Here is a 26,506-nt window from a genome sequence, read left to right on the forward strand (position 1 = left end):
CACACTCTGTCTGTCTGCCTGTCTGTCTCTCAAAGATAAATAAGCATTAAATTTTTTTAAAAAACCAATATTCAGAAATATAATACATTAAAACAAGATGTATATAATCAAGAATTTATAAATGTTTAAAGCATCGTACATCAAATACCCTATCTTATTGTGTAGGATAGGTAAATTTAAAATTAGATTTCAATGGGCAAAACTCAGTTTTATGGTGTGGGGTTCAAATCTTAGGCCACTGTTAAATTTTATTATGCATTAATTTAAGTATTAATTGTAACGGAATAAACCTAAACATTTAAATTTTGAATGTAAAATTTAAAACACTAGAATTATATTTTTATACTCAGAATAATGATATAAATTTAATATCAAAATCTTTCTCTAAGCAATAATAGTGATTATTCATTTTACTTGACTCTGAAAGGAGTTAAAAGATATGCAGAAAATAGATCCAAGAACTCCCTCATTGCTATTATTTTTTCAGTGAAAGCGTGTATCCCAAACTAAGACACAACAGAGTCAGCTCAGATAGCCTTATTTCCACAAAATTTGCAACCCAAGGGCTAGTTTTATATGTGTTCTTCACCGGCTGGATTGTGGCTGATCATGGCCAAGTGTTTTGATGCTGTTGGTTTGGCTCTTAAATGAAACTGGATCCTGACGACAAAGTTCAAGAATTATTGTCGGCTTCTCTGCATAACTTAGAAGCATCTCCAAAGGCATATGTACTATTGCCCTGGCAGACATATATACACGAGTACGGTGTAACACCTCCATCCTCCATGCTTGGCAAGTTTATGTGAATGTTCATTTTTATAGCCGCTAACTTATTAGCTGTGGATTACGTTGTCACTTTGTGTGTTACATTTCCAAGCATAAGAAGTGTGAGTGAGTTCTAAGACATGTGAAATGAAGGATCAGCTCGCAAAAGCTGGTCTTGAAGGCATCAGAGAGTAGGGATAAAGACTTCATCATGCGGATCATAGAGCCTGCCAATTGTTTGATTGACAGCTCTCTGTATGGCAAGTCTTGAGGGATTGGGTATTTAAATCTTAATTACAAAAAAGTGTTACAGAATACTAAAAATCATTCAAGGAAACTGGAAGGCTTATAATGTAGCATTCCTCTATTAATCTCTTATACGGAATAAAATTTGATTGACAAGATCCATACAAATAGTGTAAAGAAATTTAGGAAATCAGAACAAAACTGAAGGGAAAATTTTAAGCCATGTGCCATAAATGTGTCCTATTTTATAAATTAAATTGCTCTACAATCATATACACACAAATAAAACAGATTAAAATGAGCTTTATTATAAGATATAATCCTAACTGGCTTAAAGAACTAAAATCTCAGTAACAAAATGCAAATAAACGAAAATACAATACAAATAGCTGCTTTGCTTAGGAAAAAAATAACACGAGAGCTTATTACAGAAAAAAGAGGGAGGGTGCATTCCAAATGATAGGAATAAAACAACTGTAGAGAAAAATTTTTTAAAAATTGGAAAATATTCAAGAACACCAGTTATGCTCTCAGTGTTCTCAGCTATGTCATTCCCTTATCAATTCATTATTCAATAAACACTTATTAAGAGACTGCTCTGTCCACATCCTTTGCCAAGTGCAGAGAATATGGAGGTAATGATGTCATGGTCAGAGTCCAGTGGGAAAGCACTCATGAAAACAGGTTATTGCAATAGAACATCATTCACATATAAATAAAGAGCTTGGATGTCTTGTGTTCCCTTCTCGCCCATTGCCACCCTCCATCCTTCTCCACCTTGCCTTTCCCTGGGGAGGCTGATCTGGATAGACTACTGTATCAGTGGGTTTCTTTGTCCTTTGGCTTCTTATTGGGTTCAGCCAACAGGACCCTGGCAGCAGATCGGAGGAAAAGATAAACATGAGGTGAGGCATTGAATCTCTTGCTCCTTCCACAGTGGGCTGCCTGCATCTGTTGACCAAAAGTCAGAGCTAATGGTAAGGTTTTCTTGTGTCAATTCAAGAAATGTTTTGTTTCTGTCAGGAAACGTTACCCATTTGAATGTACCACCTGTTTTCTGCCAGGCCTGGACTGATACATTGTGGGAACATAGAGAAAGGAATCCTCTGAATCTGTAAAGATCACAGAGGAAGTGGCAGTTGAAGTGAGTCTTTAAAGAAGGGTAGGAGTTCCTGAGGAGACTGGGGAGAAGTTGGAGGTGGCTGCAACATAGGGCAAATGAATGAAGGGAGGGAAGAGATAAAGACAGATTTTTGAGGTGGATTGGGAAGGATCTTGTGTTTTTTTAATGAAGGGGTTTGTATTTAATCCAAAGGCAACAGGCAATAGGTTGTTTTGGTGGTTTTTAAGTAGAAGGTAGCTGATAACAATATAAAGCAATCTTTTGCAAATCTGATTATTACATGAATCCTTTTAATGAAAATGATTTTTCAGAGTTGACTTAAATTATTTTTATTATAATATGTATCCTATAATATACCAACTTTAACTAGTTATATATAAATTCCTTTTGCTTATAGTTTATTAAACAACTAAAGAACCCAAATGAATTTACATATTACATAAAAACAAAACCGTATGAATTCTAAAATTCAAATTAACATTAACTTAATGTGAAAGATTATGTTTTGCTGAAATAAATTCATGAAAAGAATGAATTTTAATAATCATGAAAGAGTTCCCTATGCCTATAATACCTCTTGTTTTTTTTATTTAAAAAACAAATTTTTAATGTTTATTTATTTTTGAGAGAGAGTGAGAGAAAAAGATTGTGAGAAGGAGAGGGGCAGAGAGAGAGGGAGACACAGAACCCAAAGCAGGCTCCAGGCTCTGAGCTGTCAGCATGGAGCCTGATGCGGGGCTTGAACTCATGAACTGTGAGATCATGACTTGAGCCACAGTGGGACGCTTAACTGCCTGAGCCACCCAGACACACCCTATAATACTTTGTGTTTTAAGATGATTCAATTCTTTTACTTCTTTTTGCTGCTCAAACTGTTGTGTGTCTTTCACCTATACAACATGCTGTGAAGTTATTTGACCTCCTTTTAATGTATTAAGTCTCCCTCAAGACTGAGCTGCTGAAATAACCATTTTATTATGCTTTGTGGATTTTGTGAGTCAGGAATTCAGGCTGAACACGGTGGGAATGACTTGTCTTATCCACATGGTATCTGGGGCTCAGCTGAGAAGACTCAAGGGCGGAGGTAACTCAATGTGTTCACTCTGGTAGTCGATGCCTGGTGGTTGACCGGAGCTTCAACATAGGCCTTTGCAGGCAGTCTCAACTTCCTCACAGCATGGGACCCTCGGGAGAGTCAGGCTTCTTACGTGGCAGCCCAGGGCTCCCAAGTGTCCCAGCTCACAAAGTAGAACTTGCCTCACATTTTCTGACCAAGCTTCAGGAGTCACACAAGGGTCATTTCCACTGTGTTCTATGGTTACAATGAGCCACAAGTCCTCTCAGATTCAGGGGGAGGGGACATTGATCCCATGTCTTGATGTCTTGATGGGAAGAATGTTGAAGAGCTTTTTTAGCTACTTTTTAAACTTACCACAGGTTACGATAATTGATCTTATCAAATGCAAACACAGTGAACACTAAAAAAGAATCTTTTTCTTGTTTGTTTATATGGTAGTCATCTGGGTGATCTAGAATATGCTTATCAATAGAATAACGATTGAGATGGTTTTTCTTAGGCTTTAAAATTGGCAATTAGGTTTCCAAGCTGAGGACAAATGGATGGTAAGGAACTCCCATTTTAGAGGGCTTCCTGTTAGGCATCAGGTACGCCATTTGGGACTTAGGAAATGGCAAAAAGACTTTGCTTTCTCCTTTCCCATGGAAGACAGAGTGCCATAAGGTTCCCAGGAAGAAACATATAGCATGTGTTACTCTGCCACCATATTGCATGTTCAGAATGGCCAAGGTGGCTCTTTGCCATCTAGGCATATACTTATCTATTTCCCTAGCCAATTGCAGATTTTCCATCCTAGACAAAGAGTGAATATGGAGCACCATTAGTGGAGCACTACAAATCTTCTCAGTCCACTTTGTCAGTCTCTGTTGTGGTGACCAATTTCCACACAGACTTACCAGCCTCCCCAAGTACACCCAGCAGCACCTTTCTTGCAACTTTTCAGTGTGCCTCTGGCTTACTGCCCCAGGGCTTCTCAGCTGCTATGGCTTTGGTGTTCTGTAAGCTTCACCTTGACACCTCCACATGTGCAATCTGGAGGTGTGGGAAATAAATGCCCATCAAGTAGTTTTTGACCAAGGGCATGGGAACTGATGGTTCAATGCTTACAATGTTTATCACCCGGCATCGTTCTGAATGCATTTCAAAAGGGTCCCCAGAAGATTCTGTGGGATTGAACTTCATTCACCATAATGGTGGCTAATGTCTAAGGACATCTTTTTATTGATTTTCTCTCCTTTTTTTGCTTTTACTCTTCCAAGCCCTGACCTGAACTCATTCCCCAAATCAACTATCTGAATGTAAGTCTTTGTTTCAGGTTCTGCTTTCAGAGATCCAGACTGTGACAAGGTCTGCTGAATTGCTGGATGAATTCATATTGAGGGTGTCCAAGGAGTATTGCCCCAACAGTATCATTGCCCAGGCCAGTGTTGGAGGGGAAGGAGGAGTGTCAGAGAAGCCAGCCTATGTCTCTGTGAGCCAAAAGCCCCAATCTCTGTCGTTATTTAATTAATTATTGAGAGAGAGAGAGAGAGCATGCACACAAGTGGGGGAGGGGCAGAGAGAAAGGGAGAGAGAGAGAGAATCTAAAGCAGGCTCCATACTGCATGGAGCATGACACAGGGCTTGAGATCACAAATTGCGAGATTATGACCTGAGCTGAAGTGGGACACTTAACCAACTGAGCCACTCAGGTGCCCCCCACCCCCAATCTCTGTCTTTACCTATATTGGTCATCTGGCCATTGCTGGCTGATGTGCTCTTTAGTGGCATAGAAACTAGACAAAGGTGACTTCTCTTTTAAGGTTCTCTAAATTAGAGTTTTATTATCATCTAAAATACTTGTGTGTGCTAGCCAGCTTCCAAGGTGGACCCTAGTAACTCTTGCTTCTCAACTTCATGCCCTACATAGTCTCCCCTCCCATCTTGGATAGGGCTCACCTATGTAACCAGTAGGATTTTATGTAAATTAAAGTGTGATATTTGAAGCTGGATAGTGAAAGGCATTGTGGCTTCCATCTTGTTCTTGCTTGGATCACTTGCTCTAGGAGAAACTGGTTACCATGTCATGAGGGCACTAAAGAAGCTCTAAGAAGATGTCCTTGTGGCAAAAAAATGAGGCTTCCTGCCAATAACCAGCGCCAACTTTCCAATTGAATTAATTTCCTATTGCTACCATAACAAATTACTATGAATGTAGTGGCTTAAAACAGTACAGATTTATTATCTTACAGTTGCAGAAGTCATGAATCCAAAATCAGTCCTTCCGGGCTAAAGTCAAGGTGTTGGCAAGGCTGGTTCCTTCAGGAGGTTCAAAGGGGAAAAATCTTTCCCTGCCTTTTTTGGCTTCTCAAGACCCCCCACATTCCTTGGTTTATGAGTCCTTTCTTGCATTGCTCCAGCCTCTTGCTTGTGTCTTCACATCTTCTATTATTCATCTTTTTTTTTTCTTTACGATAATCTCTGTGCTCAGTGTGGGGCTCAAACTCACCCTGAGATCAAGAGTCACATGCTCTACCGATTGGGCCAGCCAGGCACCCCTCTACTATTCATCCTAATACTTTTACCTCCATTTTACATAGATTCTGTGATCACACTGGGGCCGCGTGGATAATCCAGTGTCACCTCTCCATTTTAAGATTTTTAATTTAATCACATCTGTAAAGTCCTTTTTTTCCATGTAAGGTAATATATTTACAAATCCTGAGTTTTAGGACATGGACATCTCTGGGGGGCCATTTTCCAGCCCACCATAGTAACTATGTGATTGAACCACTTTGGAAGAACATCTTCCATCCCCGATCAAGTCTTCAGATAATCATAGCCTTTACTCACAACTTGACTGCAACCTCGTGGAAGACCTGAGGCAGAAATGCTCAGCCAAACCATTCCTAAATTCCTGAGCCACAGTCATGTGAGATTATATATTTTTATTATTGTTGTAAGCTACCAAATTTAGGGATAATTTGTTACTTAGCAATATATAATTAATGGAAAATGAAAAGGTTCAATAGTATCTAAAATGCCTTTAAAATTTTTTTAAATGTTTTATTTATTTTTCAGAGCAAGAGAGTGTGAGTGGGGGAGGGGCGGAGAGAGAGGGAGACACAGAATCTGAAGCAGGCTCCAGGCTCTGAGCTGTCAGCACAGAGCCCGATGCAGGGCTAGGACCCATGAACTGTGAGATCATGACCTGAGCCAAAGCCTGACACCTAACCCACTAGCCACCCAGACGCCCCTATTTTGTTAGTTGCAAATAAATGATTTTAAATTTCCTATCATCTTCTTAAGTGAGTGAAGTTTTTGTTGATGTCAAATTCCAAAAATGTGAGGATATAATCATTTAAAAAACCTTATTCAGGGCTGAAGAGGAGTAAGGAAGAATAGAGGGTAATGCTAATTCTTTGTGGAGTGGTGAATATGTTCTAAAATTAGACTGTGGTTATGGATAAAAATTCCTAAATATATAGCCTAGAGCAGTATACAGTCCAGAAAGAGACATTACCCTTATTACAATTGACAGAAATCAAACGTGCCCTTTTTTTCTGAGCAAACACTGGGAGGGACACAAAGTCTTTAGTTTTCCTAGGTTGTTCACAATACAAACATCTTTAAAAAGGTAGTGAGCAAAGGTAGTTGGTGCCTGTGCTAGCAAGGCCTGCAGAAACACAAGAGGCTCATAGAGAATTTTCTCCCAACCATTGAGGGGAAACCGTTGAGGGGAGACCTTTATTTGAGGGGTCAATAACGCCAAAGCATTTACAGGTATGTGTATATATATATATATATATATATATATATATACACATATATATGTATATATATATATATGTATATACATGACATTATTTGCCTTTTCCACTCTTATTCTTTCATGTACACAGTAGAGATTTCTAGAGGCTACATGAAATGAGATGATGTCATCACTCTGATGGCTAATAGAATGTATGCTTCTGTGTTTATGTGTTTTAAAAATTCCTCCATTTTAGGAACCCACAAAACATAACCCACCAAAACCTCTTTGGAGTCCTCAATATTTTTCAAGAGGGTAAAAGAATCCTGAGATAGAAGGTTTGAGGACTGCTGCCCCAGGAAAATCATCAGGGAGACAAGACCTTGGGAGTGCTATTTGTATGATAAGTTAGTCCCTCCCCTCTCCGAGTGGAAAGGAGACTCCAGGAGAATTGCTTCTAGACATTGTAAATGCTCTAAGAAGGGAGGATCAGTATTTCTCTCCTGAGCTGTAAGCCTCCTTAGGCAGTTGATTGCTCAGACTGCTCCTATCCTAGTTTGAGCAGAAAGAGCAAACATTTGGAGAGAGATGATGGGGAAGAGTGAACATCCAGCAGTGCAATTGTTGGCACTCACACCCTTTGGTGTGGCAAGGGTGCATGATTTTCCTCTGAGTCACTTGAACACTATGTGCGATAGCAGGCTTTAACCATGTTGTCAGTACCCCGCCCAAAAGGATTGGGATGAAGAGGTTCCAGCAGCAAGAGGCTGTGGAGTAGATTACTGGGGAGAGATGAAAGCTGTGGACATTTTAGTAAATTCTAGTACATGTTTGACTGCTCGCTTTTCAAAAGAAAAGAAAATAGAACTGGTTTATAGTTTTCACCAATTAGTGTAGTGTGAGTTCTCCCACCAGGGCTGGTTTCAAGCTACCAATGGATTAATAAACAGCTCCCAAAATTTCTGAAAGTTTAACAATTGGCCAGTATGAGCTGGCTTCAGGTATAACTGAATAAGAGATTGCAATACACTGAGCTGGATCAGATCTCCTGCACCCAGAACTGAATGGTGAGATGAGCCCTCCTGCAAGAACATGGTGTGCCCTGAAGGGAATATACATTGTGTCCCCCAAAGAGGCATCAGCTGCACTGCAGCCATGTTGAGGGAGTGGGTCATTAGTATAATCAAGTGAAAACCACAACATCACCCTTTCATAGGACCCAATAGTATCTTTTCATAACTCCGATTTCCCCACCCACCCACTCTCACCCAAGTAGTGGACATACTCAAATAAAGGTGAGGATCCCACCTTTTGTGCCCTACAGGCTTAAGGCCAGGGGTAAAGCAGCATGAGCTGGGGGCAAAGGGGAGTGGGGAACTCTATGAAAAGGAAGTTTTAACTGGATAAAAATGGACTGGCCTGGAAGTCATTTGAAAGTAACTGAAAAGGAGAATTTATCCTGGCACAAATGAATGTGGCAATTGCAGACAAAAATAAAAGTGTCAAGTTTAAGCTCTCACCAATTTCAGACTGTTTGATAAATCAATTGTGTTCATATTAAATTAACTTGAGATTTATTTAAATAAAAACCAAAAAAAATTAATCATCTGGATAACTCACAGAAAAACTGTGAATAGGCTGAAATGGGTACGTGAGTTAGGAAACTTAAATATCTAGAATTCAAAGCTGAAGATCTGATTTAAGGAGATGGTAGCTGGGAAATTGGATGGAGATTGGGGCCAGATTGAAGAGGCAAAATTTCCTTAAGTGATCAGTTTTATATGGTGGGCAAGAAACAAAAGATGTCAAGATTGACTCCTATTTTCCAACTTGGAAGGTTAAATATAGTTTTGTATTTGGGGAACTAAAATTGTTTAAAATTGGCATGAATTGAGAAGACATTATTTTACATGTATGTTGAAGTTGGAAGAGTCTTATCTGAATAATTAGCTAAGATAAAGATGATGAATATGTCCCATAGTGTTAACATTTATGGAGATTCATGTTAATAACATTGTTTTGCTTGTTTTAGAGCTTTATATAAATGGTATTTTATATTCTGTTTGGTCTTCTGGGACTTAATTATTCCACTCATTATGTTTCTAAGATTTATCCATGCTCAGTTGTGTTTAACTATAGTTCATTCATTTCCACTGATGAGTATTCTATTGGGTGAATATATCATAGTTCATTTATCCATTCTTTGATGGGTATTTGTGATGTTTTCAGTTTTGGTTTAAATGATGTGTACTACTATGAACATTCTCCTGGTTACACATCAGGAATATGGTGAGGAAGACAACAGGGAATTTAAAATGGTTTAAATTCTTGTGGTAAACTCCGTAGGTGTTTGTTCTGTTAGTGTGATTTATAATATACAAATATCTTTTATATACTCTTTGTATGCATGACATATTATATTTTAAAGGAATAAAATCGTGCTACCAAGAAAATAAGTGGAAAGGGAGAATGGGGAATGTTAGTTTAGAGAGGGAAGGGCTGCACTTTTAAGTGGAGGGGCAGAGGGCTGCCTGGGTGGATCAGTTGGTTGAGCATCCAACTCTTGATTTTGGCTCAGGTCATGATTTCACAGTTTCATTCATGGGATCGAGTCCTGGGTTGGGCTCTGTGCTGGCAGAGTGGAGCCTCTTTGAGATTCTCTCTCTCTCTTTCTCTCTCTCTCTCTCTCTCACTCTGCCTCTCCCTCTCACTGTCTCTTTCTCTCTCTCTCTCTCTCTCTCTCGCTCGCTCTCTCTCTCTCACACACACACACACACACACACACTAAATAAATAAATAAATAAATAAATAAATAAATAAATAAAAACTTGTAAAAAATTATAAATGGAGGGGCAGAGAAGGCTCAATGAGAAGCTGACATTTGGGCAAGACCTGATGAAGGTAAGGGAGTAGCCATGAGGAATTTGGGGAAAGAGTATTAAGATAGATGTCATGTAGGGGCGCCTGGGTGGCTCAGTCGGTTGAGCGTCCGACTTCGGCTCAGGTCATGATCTCACGGTTCGTGGGTTCGAGCCCCGGGTCAGGCTCTGTGCTGACAGCTCAGAGCCTGGAGCCTGTTTCAGATTCTGTGTCTCCCTCTCTCTCTGACCCTCCCCCATTCATGCTCTGTCTCTGTCTCAAAAATAAATAAACATTAAAAAAAAAGATGTCATGTAAAAAAGTGAAAAAGAAGACTTGAACAGCTAGTAAAAGGAATCTGTGGGGAGAGAGGAGGAGCATAGCATCAGTTATAACAGCTGTTCCCATTCTTCCTTCCTTTTGAGCTCCTCCTCTGTCCAGTTGGAACAGCTGTTGCCAGCGGGATTTATGGGCCCTAGAAACAGATCTCTTCCGCTAGCTTCACCAGAGTGAGGAAAATCCCCTTTCCCCTTAGCTTTTGGGAAACACACACCCACACACACATAAACACATGTAGGACTTTACCAGAATATGTAAACATAGAAATGGATCAATTTACAGGACACATTATATTTGTTCTAAAGACAGTAAAATACAGCCCTAACTGACCTTGGAATCACTTCTCTTACTGCAAGTCAAACCTATCTGGCAAACTGTTTGAAGGTTCCTCCTTTGAATCTTTGGGTAATCCCCTGTTCTAATTTCTATTCCTCCTCATTTTCCCTCAAGCTTTACCCTCTTCAGATGTAGGATTGGGACAAATAAAATGGTGGGACTTCCGCTTAGTTGAACAGGTGCTTAGTGAGTTTACAAATCCTTTCTGGTTCACAAAATATATCAGAAATATATATCCACATTTCCTCACATCATCTGCCCTGTGGCAAAGATATTTTTTCCACTGAGTTTCCTCTTAAAACTTTGATAATAGGTCTTATAAGGAATGGGATTTTAAATAAACTTTAAAGATGGTTACTAAAATCATAATGGCTCCAAAAAATCCAAAAAGTAAGAAGGTTTCCTTAAAAAGCACTGTAACCAGTACGATTTTTTTCCGTGTAGATATTTAAAACTTCCCCATATTCTTTCATATCAATGAAAAACACTACTACTGACAATAAGATATGGGAAAACTTACACAGTTTCAACTCATCACAAGTTGTCGTATCCATGTATTTGGTGGTGGTGGATAAACACTTTTGGCAAGAGAGCATTTGCTGTGACAAATATAATCAAACTATTATGCACATTTCTCAAGCCACACCAGCCTTGGAGAGGATGACCAAGTTGTGTTCTACCCAGCAGATTTCTGGGACCCCTCCCCCTCCTGCCGCCAAGGTCCTGTCACATAGCTACCAAGCTGATTCTTAACCTTGCCATGAAATCTGGGGAACTCAGGGTTTCCTTGGCAGCCATGTCAGCCACAGTTGATGTCCTGGTACAGCTCCGGCCTAAATGTTAGCTTTCTCTGTGATGATTGCTGTCCTTCCTTGTTGGACCTTGACAAGATACCTATCGATCTCCCTTTTTTTAATAAAGGTGAGCTATGAGTAGCCTTTTCTTGAGGCTTGCCTAAAGCCTTCTGTCTTGGAACTACAGTGACACCCCTAATCTCAAAGCTTTTATTCCTCTTACAAAGCTGAGGGATTCGAACAGGGAAGAGGGGAAGAGGGAAGTGTCCAGGGAAACTCTCCTAGTGCATTTGACCATGGTGGAGTGGGGAGCTGGGGTTTGATGGCAGTGAGAGTGAGAGCCCGTTGGTGGGCAGAAGAGCCACTGTCCAGCTGAGTTCTGTAGCAGCCGGGCCCTCAGGGGCCCTGGGCACCAGTCAAGAATAGTCCTGTGTGTTGAATTGCACTTAAATGGCCTGACAACAGGCCCTTTGGGAAAACATCAATACCGGCCTGGGATAATAGGTTGCCAGGTTCAAGTAGACTGAAGAAATTCCCACCATGGGGGAGGGAGGAAATGGAGAGTTATGGCCATTCCTTCGGCTCTTTAGATTGTGCTGAAATGCCAGGGAACACTAAGCAGATGCTGCATGGAGTGCACTGGGCTTTCAGACCCAGGCTTTCCATTCACTCATGTTGCGCATCACCTTAGTCTAAACTGTCTGACAGGAGTAAATAAACAGAGTGGTATTTCTTGGTCGGATTAAGTGTCCACCAGTTGTGGCTCAACTCTACATATTTTTTCAGTGAATCAGCTTCTACCCAGGCAGGCGGGCCTCATAGCAAGGAAAGGAAGGTAGAAGAATCACTCTCAAAACTTATGTTTGGAACTGACACTGGACCTCTACTCACATTTCATTGGCCCAAGCAAGTCACATTGCCAAGCCTGATGCCAAAGATGTGACAGGGTCTAATCCTCCCATAGTGTGGGACAGGCAATATTTGAGAACAGTAATATTAGCTTGACTATTATATGAACGTGGGTGAGGGATTTGACTTCTCTGAGCCTCAGCTTTCTCCTGTGTATAGAGGGTCATAATAATATTCACCTTTTAGAGTTGTTCAGGATGTAAAAAGAAGTAATGCATTTAAATGCCATGTAAGTGTAAGATCTAAAATAATTAAAATGCTGCTCCAGAATTGCTCTTTCTCAAATATCATCTCAAAGAGCTGTATGATTTTTCATTTTTTCAATTTATCTTATTCAATACAAGAAATAATCACAGGAAAAAATATGCATTTTCTACAAAGCTATTTGCACGTGTGAAAAATGTATCTTTTCAACATTGAAATTTTCCCTTAATTATTTCGCTTCCCCAAAGTTGTGTGATACAGTAAAATTTATTAATTTTAATTAATGTATGGATCTCCCCACAACTCCCTTTCCCTTCCTCTAAGAAAGATTAGGCTGTGATTGCTTATTTTCTTCCCATCCTGACTTCCAGAGTGGTCCTGCCATTGCCACCAGCCATGTGAAATCTGTGGTGAAGAATTGAGAATGAGGACAGGTAGCTACAGCCTGAAATCAGGAGGATGAATGAGTGGATGGAATGACAGGAACCTGGTTACTGGGGAGGTGAGATGTTCTTCTCTTGGGAAATGAAAGAAAAACCTCTTGGGGTCTGACTGAGGCTGGGATCCTGGAGACTGCAAGTATGGAGGAGTTTTTCTAGGGGATTTTAGAAAAGGAAGATATAGAGATTTAGAATCTAAGGGATTTGACTTTGAATCAGCGAAGATTACATTTAGCTGCAAGCAACAGAAAATCCTCTGAAGAATGGTAGCTTACCTACCACAGAAGATTGTTCCTCTTCCTCAGTCACTTTAAAAAGTCCAAACATAGTGGTGCCTGGGTGGCTCAGTCGGTTGAACGTCTGACCTCGGCTCAGGTCATGGTCTCGCAATTCATGAGTTTGAGCACTGCGTTGAGCTCTGGGCTGACAGCTCAGAGCCTGAAGCCTGCTTTGGATTCTGCGTCTCCCTCTCTCTCTGCCCCCTCCACCACTCGTGCTCTGTCTGTCTGTCTCTCTCTCAAAAATAAATAAACATTTAAAAAATTATAAAAAATAAAAAGTCCAAACATAGGTAGTTCATCACCGTCATGGAAGTTCCATAAGCATCAAGGACTCAGGGTCTTTCTCCCTTCTTATTCCACTGTCTTTAGCGGGCTCTCCCATGGTCCAAATAGGAGCTTCAGTTCTAGTGAAATCATCTGTATTATTGCCAGCATAAAGGAGGAAGAAAGAGGGAAGGCCTGCCGACACCCTTTGAGAAGATTTCTCAGGAGCTGCACTCAACACTTCCACTTAAACTCATTGCCGAGAATTTAGTCACATGGCCACACCTGGGAGATGTTTTTACTTTATTCTAGCTGTCCAGCCAAATCACGGGTTCTACTTCAAAGGAAGAAAAGGAAAATGGATATTGGGGCAGGTGACTAGCAGACATTCCATAAAGGGGAAAGAAAATTTTAGGGTAGCATTGTGAACTATGTACTTCAACATTTTTAACAGTCCTTGAAAAATGAAGAACTTGAGTGATTGATTGATTGATTGATTGATATTTGAAAGAGAGAGAGAGGGAGAGCACAAGTCGGGGAGAGGGCAGAGAGAGAGAGAGAGAGAGAGAGAGAGAGAGAGAGAGAGAGAGAAAGAGAATCTTAAGCAGGCTCCACGCTCAGCACAGAGCCTGACTTGGGGCTCTATCCTATAACCCTGGGATCATGACCTGAGTTGAAATGAAGAGTGAGACACTCAACTGACTGAACTATCCAAGCATCCCTGAGTTATTTTTAAATTAAACTGTGGTTTATGCCCTACATTTCGTTACCTGTGACAGCGGCTTAGTGCTCAACTAGCCACTCTATCACCACTAAGTTCTTCTTTCTTCTTATCACTCATGGGCTCCTCCCACTGAAATTTCTTCCTATTCCTCTCCATATAATCTTCCTATAGGAGAGGAAAGGGCATTCTTCCCACCATAATTCCAATTTACTGGATTCCCCAATGGATGGCCTTGATGGATGACCTCATACACTGTGGAGACATACATATATATTTATTTATGTTTCCTCTTTTACCTGTTTTTATTCTTATTCTCTTTTTTGGAAACTTATGAAATAGGTCAAATGGCATCACACAAATATCATGGTCAAAAGCACTTCTCTTTTAAGAACCTCAGTGTTTGAGGACAGAACCCAGAGACCTTGTACTCTTTCCTATGTCAAGATGTGGTTTCTGCTCATAGGACATTTAAGAAATACTCTGTTGTCTAACTCCTCCTATATAAGGTGATTAATGTTGAAGTCCTGTGAACCTCACCTCAGCTACCCTAAAGTCTTCACTTCACTTTTACCAAGTATCATATTAGGATTCAATGCTAATTCGCCATCTTATTATGTTATCTTGGGAAGCCCAAATTCCAGAAAGACTGTTCACTTTCCTTCCCTCTCAGGATATTAGTTTAAATATACTATATTATAACACTGATTCTGTTTTAGAAGAAATAGATGTTCATTGTGGAAATTAGAAAAGTACAAAGAAAGAAAAAACAAACACTTATATCCTAACCATCTTAAATATGTTCGTGGGATTTTTTTTAGTCTTGTTTCCGTGAATTTATATGTGTATGTACATGTGCATGTATTAACATGTGTGTTTTAAGCAAAATTAGGAATAGTCTGCAAATATACAATATATATATATAGTATATATATATGTATATCTGTGTCCTGCTTTCCATATATATATGTATATCTGTGTCCTGCTTTCCATATGAGCAACATCCATAAATATTCTTGACAGCATGATTTGTTAATTTCTGCATAATACTTAAAAATTCACCATTAAAAATTCATTTCAGTAGGTATTTCAGTCCAGTTTTTTGTTGTTTGGTTTTTAAAGATGAAATGACTTTGACAACCATATGGAAAAACCAAAGTTAGTAGTCGGGACTTAAAACTTAATTCAGTGTTTATTTAGCTACTATTAGCTTCTTGAGGTTAGGAACTGTGCTTATGTATCTTGGCTAGTTGCTAACAATGGTCTCCCCAACAAACCAAACCTCCCTGTATTCATGCCTTGGGTAATTTTTTCCCACAGCAAATGTAGGCTTGTCCTGTGTAGTCAATAGATAAATAATTGGCTACACAGGATAATAATCAATATTATTATAATCAATAGGATAAATAATAAATCAGTGGAAGAGAAGCTGGTGACTTCTGAGGCCATAAGAAGCGTGGCATTTCTGCCTCGGTCTCTGTGCTCTGGCAGCATTCATAAGTGTGACTGCTGTGGGTTTCCTGGCTCTAAGGACATCTAACTTGGCTTTGTCATAGACTATGTGGTGAGAGAGAGAGAGGGAGGGAGAGGGGGAGGAAAGGCAGCTAGCCTGCCCAGTTGTTCCAGCCATCCTAGCTGTGAAACAAGCCAACTTGGAAGTCCCAACCAGTCAAGCCATCAGTTGAAGGCTTAAACCACTATCTGATTGCAACTACATGAGCTACCCTGCATAAGAATGACCCAACTGAGGGGCGCCTGGGTGGCGCAGTCGGTTAAGCGTCCGACTTCAGCCAGGTCACGATCTCGCGGTCCGTGAGTTCGAGCCCCGCGTCGGGCTCTGGGCTGATGGCTCGGAGCCTGGAGCCTGTTTCCGATTCTGTGTCTCCCTCTCTCTCTGCCCCTCCCCCGTTCATGCTCTGTCTCTCTCTGTCCCAAAAAAAAAAAAAAAAAAAAGAATGACCCAACTGAGCCCAGTCCGCCCAATGACCTATGAGAGAACATAATGAATTATAGTGTTAAGGCTTTAAGGTTGGGGGTGGCATACTTAGTATATTGTAGATGATTGGAAAACATCTGTTAAATGAGTATATAAATTCACAAGATTACTTACACACATGTATGTGCAATTGTGAAATTTCCTTATAATTACAATGCTAAAAAAGAGTCAGTCTTAATTTTGTTATTTCTTGTTTTTTTCTTCTTTTTTTTTTCAGCCTAATTTTTCATTGGACTAGATCAGTGAAGACTGACTTGATATTTATAAAACAGAGTAAAGCCAAATGCCGTAAATGGCTGATTCGAAGATTTCCTTTCAAAATGATTTATTATTTGGTTTGGAAAACTTGCTTTTTAGTAATTAGCACCACTTGGTTTTGCTCTGAAACTCCAGAATTTAAAAAAAAAAAAAAAGATTTGAGCATTTACAAGGTTGTGGAAATGATGTTGCATCTTTTCTTATGTTTCCATCACAGTATAGGTAGGACAGGTGACAAATGACAGTGGGGGTGTCAGGAAGCCAGTGCAACTATGGCAGGTGAGTACATTGCATATGGGTAAAAGTATGGTTTTACATGCTTTCTGGGATTCCAAAGAAGAACTAGAATTGTTTTCAAACATTCTTTGCCCCTCCCCAATATTTACCCTCTTATACCAAAAGATGGGTCTTAGAAGAGCCAAGAAAATAAGGGTGGAGGGAGCTAGATGTAGAAAGAGGAGGAACAGGGCACTTTCATGCAGTTTGTACTTCCTCCGAAAAACAATTGCAGCTTTACATGAGAAGCAGAGCATTGTTTTCTCTGTTCTTCTTTTCTCCCACACCCTCCCTCCCTCTGTAACCAAAGTACAGAATATACTTCACGTGAAGTTTGGCAGAATAAGAAAGGACATTAGCCTTCCCACGAGTTGTAGAAAGAACCTTGGCTGAGGGACAGACGGTTCCTGCTGTGTCTTGAGCCAGGTGCTGTGGGGACAACTTTATCGGCATGGCAATCAAGGTGTGGGTACTTCAGAATCAGTGAGTCCCAATTCCCTGCCAAGAAAGGAAATAATGCAAAGAGGCCAGCACAGGGCAAACGCTCAACAAATTTCTGTTACCCCTAGTTGCTCTGATTGCAGCACGGGGGAGCCTCGGTGCTAACATAATCAAGCCGCAAAGTGTCCAAGGGGCTTATTTGCAAGTGTGATGTATCAGCTAAGGTAAGAAGCATTCTGTGCCGCTGAAAATCAAAGCCCCTTTAGATATTAAAATAGTGAGCCCTGAGATGGGCCCTGTCATGTTCTAGAGGGCACCCTTTCACCCTGAACTTGTGCTGTCTTGCTCCAGACATTTAAAACCATGGCAAACGTAAACAAACCTTAGAACGCCTACCATGTATTCCATGGCTGCAAGTTGTATCCTGAGGGAAAATTGTAGTAGAAATTACCAGCACACATTTGAGACTTCCAATGGCAGGAAACACACGACAAGAGGTGGGGCTACTTCGGTTGCAGCCGAGTTTCTAATTCACAAAAGGGTGTGCTTTTCTCAACGTTGTTACTGAGACCTGGCTACTTGCTGCGTACAATTGAAGATGTGTGGAGAGGCTCCTTCGCACTTTGAATTTTTTCTAACTAATTCTAATTTCAGCTTTCAACATTGTGCTGCTCAGATTATCCACCCAGCTCCCTTCTCTGTCCTCCCAGGAAACGTGGGTGCTCAGTGACTTCTCGTGGTCGGTGCTGCTTGGTCTCACCCTGGCGTAGAGAGGTTTTGCCTTGTACAACTTCAAAAAGCTCCTTTGATAACTCAATTTTGGTTTCTTGCTTAAATACTGACAAATCCAGCTTATTAGCACCTCTAGTTTGTTTTTAAAATGAATTCACTTTTTATCACACCCACTAAATTCATCCAAAGACTGTCCAATTTATTCTCAAGCAATTAAGAAAAGCCATGCAGAGTATTAGCCACAGGAACGCTGACAATTGTGGTATGATGCAATGTTTAGCAGTTGTCTTCTCTGTTCTGGGGTCTTGTGCCTTGATCCTCCCAGGTCAGAATATTCAGCTGTGAGATCATTTCTTGCGTCTTATTGCATAAATGAGCCAGATTATGTCGGACTAATTCTGAATAATCAAACTCAGCAGGCTTATTGATGAAACAGTGAGCCAGCTTAAATTATTTACAGTGAATGAAGTGCTTGGTCCTACCACAGAGCAACTCTTGTTAATTGGGATATTCTGTTATCCACAGAATATTGAGAGTAAGCCAAATGCTAGTGTTCCTTCCAGCATAGTTTGAGAAGTGTTGAGTTAGACAATATGCATTAAAACAAGTTCATTCGATTATCTCTATTTTAGGATGCTACTGAGTATGACCTCCTCTGGGGAGTACTGCCTGCTCCAAACAGTTTACCTCTATCACATAGCTTACTCCATAATGGAACGTCTGAGTTCCCGTGTCTCTGTTCCCCACCGAACTGGGTACTCTTCAAATGTGTTAAGCACATCTTTGGGTGTGAAGAGTGAAGGAATAAGCAAATGAGAAAATGAATGAATGAGTGAATGCAGCATCCGATGTGTGATGTTGGAAGAGGGTTGAATGCAGCTAGTGGCTGAGTAATCCCAAGGTGTTCCCCGTGCAACAGTGATAGTGTTACCCATCTTGCACAGTCGTTGATGAGAGAAAAATGAGATAAACCATATTATTTTATTTAACAAGCTTATAATTGAATGTCTACTTGGAGTTAAATAGTATGAAAACATTCCAAAGTGCTTAAAAATGTTTCCATTTATTTCATAATAAAATTTGGCCAATTTCTCTAACTGTACATACACCACTAGGCAGGGTGGCTTGCCATTGTTCTCTAACATCCTGTTTTCAGATTTTCAACTAGGAATTCACATTTCCTCACAGTTTACTGCTATTACGACTTTGTAGTACTATGGCAATAGGAATGGTCCTGTAGGGAATCTGAACTGCATATTTTGATAACCTTTCTTTATGATCTTGCTTGGTTTCATTTGGATATAGTTCAGGAAAAAGAAAAGAAAACAGAAAAAAAAGTCACAGATTTGTTTTTTAATAATTAAATGTAACCCTTTAGGGGTACAATGCCATTTTATTTTAATTTTCTATTAAATTTTTCTTATGCTTGGTGAGTTCCAAATAAGCAGAATGCAGTTTGGGTATGGACAACAAGTTTGATAACAATCTGAATTTAACTTTGTTTGGTAACTGGATACCAAAAAGGAATGTGAGAAATATTTTCAAGATTTGAGAATATTTAGATTTTTTAAAAGTGCGTATCATGTAAGTTAATTGTTTACATGGTTTTGAAATGGTACAAGCATTGATATATGACTGAAAGGAAGAGTCAGAAAAAAAAGGCATCTTTGCTTAGGAACAGCTAAATTTGGGAACTAACAAGAGTGGAACAGATAGATAATTTAGTAAGTTGTTGCATGGAATAAATTTACTATAGTAAAATCCCCATTTACTTTGAGAACATTCCTATATTTTTCAAAATAACTCATAACATCATTTTGTATAATGGATGAGTTTCTTTCAGTGGTCATGGTTTCATAATTTGTAAAACCTAAAAAATGTCTAACCTTCTAGTTAGAGTTTTTGTTTTTGTATTTCTTTTCTAGACTGCTATGACATATTACATTGCTTTGGGTTGAGTGTTTTAAATTCCAAGAGATATGACTCCCAAAGTCACTCAAATAAGCAGGCGGAAAGACAGAGCCATCAGCCTCCAGTAACTATTTAAGTCAAATGGATTGTACATTTTTAGGGAGTAGATTGTGGTTCTTAATGAAAAGGTTGGGTTTCAAAACTTTGAGATTTGGATCTCAGACCCTCATTTTCATAGAAATCCTGATATAAACGATGCATAATTTCTGAAGCCACTCCCTCAGGTCACTTTAATGTACAACGTTGCTGGAAGAGTAAACCTAAGTCTGAATTCGGGATGAGGGGGTTCGGTCTTATTGGCGAGTGTACCTAGAGGGTTGCCCATGATATCAGGGTTGCATGGTCTCAAAGATCCTAAGGCTAAAGCTCTAAAGGGAGCTGCAGAACCTTATCTGGAGAATGGTCAAGGTTCGATGCTGGCCAAGATGCCAAAAGCAGGGGCTGTTTTAGGCAGCAGTAGGGTGCAGATGGGAAGTTTTGTGGTCTGGTCACTATGGTGTTGTATTGGTTGCAGTCCAGAACATTGGAACTTTTTCAGCAACACTGTAGGGCTCTGGTGTCTGAGGGTATAGTAGTGGGCAGGTGTGACTGGGCTGAAGTCTTTCATAAATTGTGTCTATAAATCATACTGTTGTATTAAGATGGCTTTGTAACAACTCCAAAATATGACGGCATAAAGGAACCTTTTATTATTTACATGGACTGTTCAGACAGGGCACAATGACAGCAGCTTGTTTCTACAACATCTGGGACCTCATCCAGGAGACTGGAAAGCTGAGTACTAGAATCATCTGAATGCTCGTTCAGTCACATGTCTGGTGGTTGGTGTGGCTGTTGGCTGAGGGTCTTCCTAGGGCTTTCAACTGGAAGAGCTACATGTGGCTTCTCCATGTAGCATGGGCTTCCTCTCTGCATGGTGGCTGGCTTTCAAGGGTCAGCATCTCCAGCAGGGCTGATTTCCTGGGCTTGTGATATGTGCAGTCACACAAAGCCCCACACTCAAAAAGAGCCCATGCTTGGTTTATTGCACTGTCACCATTGTCTTGAAATTTTAAATTTTTGAATAACAAGCAGCTCATTTTCATTTTGCCTCAGGTCCCACAAATTATGTAGCTAGTGCTGCTTGAGAGAGAGCATAGAGCAAGGAGGGAGAAGGGGAGGAAGAAGGAAAAAGAAAACTAGTTAGAAGCTATATTACCTGTTTGGATCTAATCTAGGAAGTCAGACTTCCACTACATTGTGTTTGTTAGAAGAAAGTCACTGAAGTGTTCCATATTCAGACAGAAGAGAATAGGTTGCATTGCTTGAGGGAAGGATGTCAAGGTTCTGGGAGAGTATGTGGGAACATAAACATTGCTATGGCAATTTTTGGAAAATACAATCTGCTACAAATGCTCTGCATGTATTTCTGCAGGTGCCACCTACTGGGTAGAGTGTTTTGGTGTGTGTGTGTGTGTGTGTGTGTGTGTGTGTGTGTGTGTGTTTTATAATCTTGTGTAATAGAGTGTTAAAATTAAAGTTAGAGCCTGAGACACCAAGATAGACTTGATCTGATATTTTTTAGCCAGATCACAGTATGCAACATCTACATTCCGTGACTTGAATCCCCTCAACCACTTTAAAATGCCGAGTTGATATGGAGAATTTTGAAGTGACATCTTTGGAAAGAAAAGTTGCTCCAACCTAGGGAATGGTGTGGGTATTATCTCCTTTGTTCCAACTTTAGAAAGAGGAGACTTCTGTGGGTTCATCGGGAGCATTTTGAACGATGTTTCTTGCGGTTGGGATTCTCAGAAGATTAGTGCCTAGCTTACACCTTAGAAAGCCGAATATGGGAACAGGCTTCCAGTTATGAAATGAACAAGCCATAAGAATAAAAGGCATAGCCTGGGGAATATAGTCAATGGTATTGTAATAGCATTGTATGGAGACAAATGATAGCTGTATTTGCAGTGAACATAGCATCATGTATAGACTTGTTGAATCACTGTTATACACCTGAAACTAATGTAATACTGTGTCAACTATACTTCATTAAAAAGAAAGAAAGAAAGAAATAAAGAAAGAAAGTCAGCCAAACAGGGCAATGGCAACAGGGTTAAGTGCTACCTTTATTTTTTAAATCAAATTTTATTAAAATTTATTATTTATCACTGCTATTTTATTTCAAATAACAGTTTTATTTTATTATTTTATTAAAATTATTCTTATATTTTTAATGTGATTTAATTAATAATGTCTTTATTATCCTACCTCATAGAATAGACAAGATAGGCAGCTCCTGGTCAGGGTTATTTATAGGCTCACTATCCACCTCATAGGGGTTACAAGCAGGCTTGACCACACCCATGAGGAACATGTATCTTCCCAAGGAGAAGCTCAAATTAGACACCCCTTGAGGCCCACTGGATGTCACCAGACCCTCTCAGAGGTAAATGGAAAGGAATCTATTCTAATGGGCCCACGGTATACTTGATTCCCTCCAAGAAAGAGGAAGGGAGGTTCCGGGAGCTACTTCCTTGTACATTTGGAGATAATTGCTACAAATACTTGGATTCAATAAAGATGAAGGGTTTATACCTCCAGATTTCTAAGGAGCGAAGGAATAGTCTATGTGGAATAGGCATGACGGTGATTTGAGAGAGGCAGTGTGAATTTATTATTGTCTTTGTCTAATAGGGGTCTAGGTGGGTGAAGGACCAGAATCCAGAAGTTGTAGTTGATAACCAGATTAATTAAGGGCTATAGAGGCATGACTAGGGTGACCCACTCTTCCAGTTTAACCAGACTGATGAGTTTCCTGGGTCATGGGACTTCCAATGCTAAAACAGGGATGGATACACCTTGATAAAACTGGGATGGTTGGTCATCCTACCCTTGACAACCCATAATAGGATACATCTGTCCAGGACAAGGGAACTGCAGGGAGGTCTAGGAGAGACCTGACAGGATGCTTATGACAGTATTCATAAAAGAAAGACTCATTTGTAAACATTTAAAACATTTAGACAAAACTAGTTCATGAAGGACATTGCCTATCCCCTTACTATTTCTTGTTCTTCTCCTGACTCTAGCTCCACCCAGTAACTGGCTAGTAAGCTGCAGGAAGAACATCAGAAGGGAAGAGGAAGAGCACAGAGTGAAGAAATCATGGATAACCCTCCACAGGGCAGCAGCCCAAGCAAGGAGGCAAGAGGTTTAGGATAAATCAGTTCCAGTTTTGGACTATGTAAGATACTCCAGTTAGTGGATTTAACTCTCTTTGTTACTAAAGTGACCGTTTTCCTGACATAGACATCTGAAAATGTCTAAAAAAGTCATTAGAATATGCCTGAGTGTTCATCCAAGGGCAAGGGAAGGTTAACTCCATTGAACCCATGTGTAGGGGGAATGGATCATAAAAGCAGGTGCTGTGATTTCATTATGGGTCACACTTGTTTAATATACTGTTACACCTGAAATTTCAAAACTCCTGCTCTAAGAAGTAACAAATTGCATGTCAGAAAAATATTTTGTCAAGTTTTTACTCCATTTTTTGAGCATTATGCATTTTCCATGAACTGTTTAAAATCCTTTGGATGATGATCTAGTTAAATATAGGGAAAAATTCCACCCTTCCCACCCCTTGCTCAGCCCTTATAGCACCCAATGGCCAATCCACTAGATGCCACATGTTTGCTTCTTCTCAGGACAGATGCCAAGGGATTCCACAAAGTAAACATCAGATCTTCCACAGGGAACTGTAGGTTTATTTCTTCTCTGGGATGATTGTCAGAGATGAGTCAGCTTTCTACACCTCCACTCCATTCCTTCAGTCAGGTGATCCCACCTGTTTCTTCTACCTGTACTCAGTTCAATTCATCTGCATGTACTGGCACACAGGAAGTACCACTTCCTGCTGGCTTGTCAGTATTGCTACTTATTCCCACCCCATCCTTACACTCACCCATATCTGGCACCCAGTCTCAAGATCTGATGTTGATTTACTGGTCTTTCTGGACCATGCCATCTGAAGCTTCTGATTCTCTCGCCCAGAATTCTGTGTGTAAAGCACTGGTTACTGATGCCATGGCACTATTTATTGGCTTTCTTGGATCTGAGCTCTAGTCTCAACTCTGTTAATAACTCAGTATAATTTTACTCAGTTGTTTTAACCTGCAGGACACCTCCATTTAACCTCAGTCTCTTCATCCATACAGTTGGGTAAAAATAGCTACATTGCTCAGAGATATTGGGCAGAAAGAATAGCCATGAACAATAGCCACTTTGTATGAGTTAGGTAGTAAATGTATGAATAGTATTAATATCAATACAATTTGGTTACTGGGCTGGAGTTGGGATTTTCAATATGGTTACCTTATCTTTCCCCTTGCCTGTCATTACTACATCCGTTGGCCATTTGCCTGGATCTCTGATCCCCAAGAGCTGATGTCCTGAATGCCAATATCTACCTTCCTCCCTGGACTATCTTTCTAGGGTCAATGCCCTGGTATTGCATCATGCAAAGGTCAATTACTCTCTTTCCTTCAATCCCAGGTAAGGTTCCTAAGCCTTCTATATTTGACTATTGTCTCTAACCCAATCTCCTAATGACTACAGAGACTTGTACAATTCTGGTTCAAATAGCACTCTTCTCCCTTCTGCCTTCATAGCAGTCCTATAGAGGAAAACTAGGAGAGCAAAGTGTTCTGGAAGTCATGTGAAAAAAGTGTTGTAAAAAGGAAGGCTTGTACAAGTCTGTCAAGTGCTAACAATCAAGGAAGATGAAGCCAGAGAATTGATCGTTGGATTTAGCAATATGTAAGATACTGATGGGCTTTATAAGAACAAATTTGGGGAAGTAATCATAGTAAAAGTTTGATTAGAGTAGGTTCAACAAAGAACAGAAGGAGCAAAATCGAAACAGCAAGTATAGACAGCTCTTTCAAGGAGTTTGTTGTTAAGGGAAGGAGAAGAACGGGCAATAGCTGGAGAGAAATATAGGATGAAGAGTTTTTATCAATGAATACATAATAAAAGTATGTTTGTAGGCTGATGGGCTAGACCCAGTAGAGAGGAATAAATTGGACAGGAGAGAGAGGGAAAATTGCTAGAGCAATGGCTTGAGTAGATAGGAGGTGATGGATCTAGCATACCATTGGAGGGGCTGGTCTGTAGGCATATGAATGACTCCACTCTAGTGCAAGAAGGGAAGTGTGGTATGAGCACACATGCAGATAGATAGATGTGGAAGGGCTTTTCTGATTGCATTAGTTTTCTTAGTTACATAGGAGGGAAAGTTATCTGAGAATGAGGATGGAGGAGGCGTTGGGGTTTGAGAAGAACAAAAGTAAGACATAGTTACTTAGAAGAGTAAATGATCTAAGGAAATACAATGTAATTGCTGGACAGGGTTAATCACCCACATAATGTTGGCGATCATGAATCTAGATTGATGTCATCAGTGGATTTTTCTCTAGACATGTTCATCGGTGTGGGTGTAGGCACAGAGTAGGCAGAATGTTGAATTTAACCAGGATTGGGTTTTATCCAAGGGAGTTTGGTGAAGTGAGAGCAAAGCAAAGAAATTGGGGACAAATTTAAGGGAGTGATTATAATAAGTGACCATGGAATTTAAGCTGGATAATGGGGGAAGTGCGTGAGGATATAAGGAGAACCACTGGAAATATGGGATCAGTGGACTGGAGGTGTTTATGCAGTAGGAGCATTGTTGGAATTGGGGTTTAGGAAGTGAGATGGAAATAAAAGTAGTTATTGGCCAGAAAGTAGGCTGTATGGTGGGTAGACAAGTAGTGGTGGGGCAGTGATGAGGTGGGGGTGTGAGATGACTTCAACAAACCCAGTAATTTCTAGAATGGCACATTGGTGTGGCTTAAAGTATTCTCCATGTAGGCAAGTGGATAATGAGGAACCATTGTTTTATGCTAGTGTTCTTTTCTCATTATAATTATTTTTGTTTCAGTTGAGTACATGAGTATTAAAAAAGAAAGAGAGGAAAAAATGTGGAGTAATGATAATTCAGTTAGTTTGATTCAGCTATGTAATTAATCTCAAAGTATGGTTTGGGCACCCCTGGAGTTCCCCAAGACCTTTTTCAGGTCTCAAGTATTTGCATAATAATAATAATAATAATAATAATAATAATAATAAGTCATTTTCCATTTTTAATTTTTGTCTTGTGAATGTACAATGGCTTTCTCCAGAGGGTATGTGATGTATGATAGCACAACAGATTGCAGAAGTAGACATGAGAATCCAGCTGTCTTCTATTAAGCTAGAAATTAAGGAGATTAAAAAAAGTAAAACAATGCCGATTTTTTGCTATTTCTTTTTGTTTTGGAAAATACCATTTTTTCCACAAAAAAATGGTTACTAATGTTAACTTACAATAGGTTTGTTTGTTTTTAAATCCACCCATTTATTAAATTTACTGAGTGTCTATACTATGCAAGAGTTGAAGATGCTGAGGTAATTTATACAGCTTTCTGGATGATGGCGAACACAGACACAGAAATAAATAAAGCCCATTGTTATAGTAGTATGATAGTATTTTCTGTCTATGGGTATAGCTACATTCCCAACTTCTTGTTCCTTTTCCTCAAAATGCTCCTCACCTCCATCCCCCATCTTCTCACAACTGGTTACTTCTCATTTGAGGTCTCAGCTAAAATACTTCCTCCTCAGAAAGGCTTTTCTCATTCTGTCAGACAAAGTATTTGCAGTTTTCTACAGCCAACCCCCTC

At 39.9% G+C, this 26,506-nt stretch overlaps 1 protein-coding gene and 1 long non-coding RNA gene across 3 annotated transcripts in view; one reads left to right on the forward strand and one right to left on the reverse strand.

Annotated features, from left to right (window-relative positions):
* The window catches only part of DPP4 (dipeptidyl peptidase 4), a 109,553-nt gene extending 96,077 nt beyond the window's left edge, over positions 1-13,476 (reverse strand). The window contains exon 1 of the mRNA XM_086718751.1: positions 13,099-13,476. Coding sequence (XP_086574877.1) covers positions 13,099-13,150 — 52 coding nt within the window. The 5' untranslated portion in view covers positions 13,151-13,476. The remainder of the gene's footprint in view (positions 1-13,098) is intronic.
* On the forward strand, positions 91-26,301 carry LOC147578501 (uncharacterized). 2 transcript variants are annotated; one of them, XR_015255265.1, is made up of 4 exons: positions 91-1,988; positions 12,755-12,885; positions 16,561-16,622; positions 22,838-26,301. It is a non-coding gene; the product is annotated as an uncharacterized LOC147578501 (long non-coding RNA). The 2 variants fall into 2 exon arrangements; XR_015255266.1 differs by having other exon boundaries at positions 91-1,916.
* Positions 26,302-26,506: the final 205 nt, after the last annotated feature.

The sequence above is a fragment of the Puma concolor genome, chromosome C1 (assembly GCF_028749965.1).
Source record: "Puma concolor isolate L17-30 chromosome C1, mPumCon1.1.hap2, whole genome shotgun sequence".
In the NCBI taxonomy this organism is placed as follows: domain Eukaryota; kingdom Metazoa; phylum Chordata; class Mammalia; order Carnivora; family Felidae; genus Puma; species Puma concolor.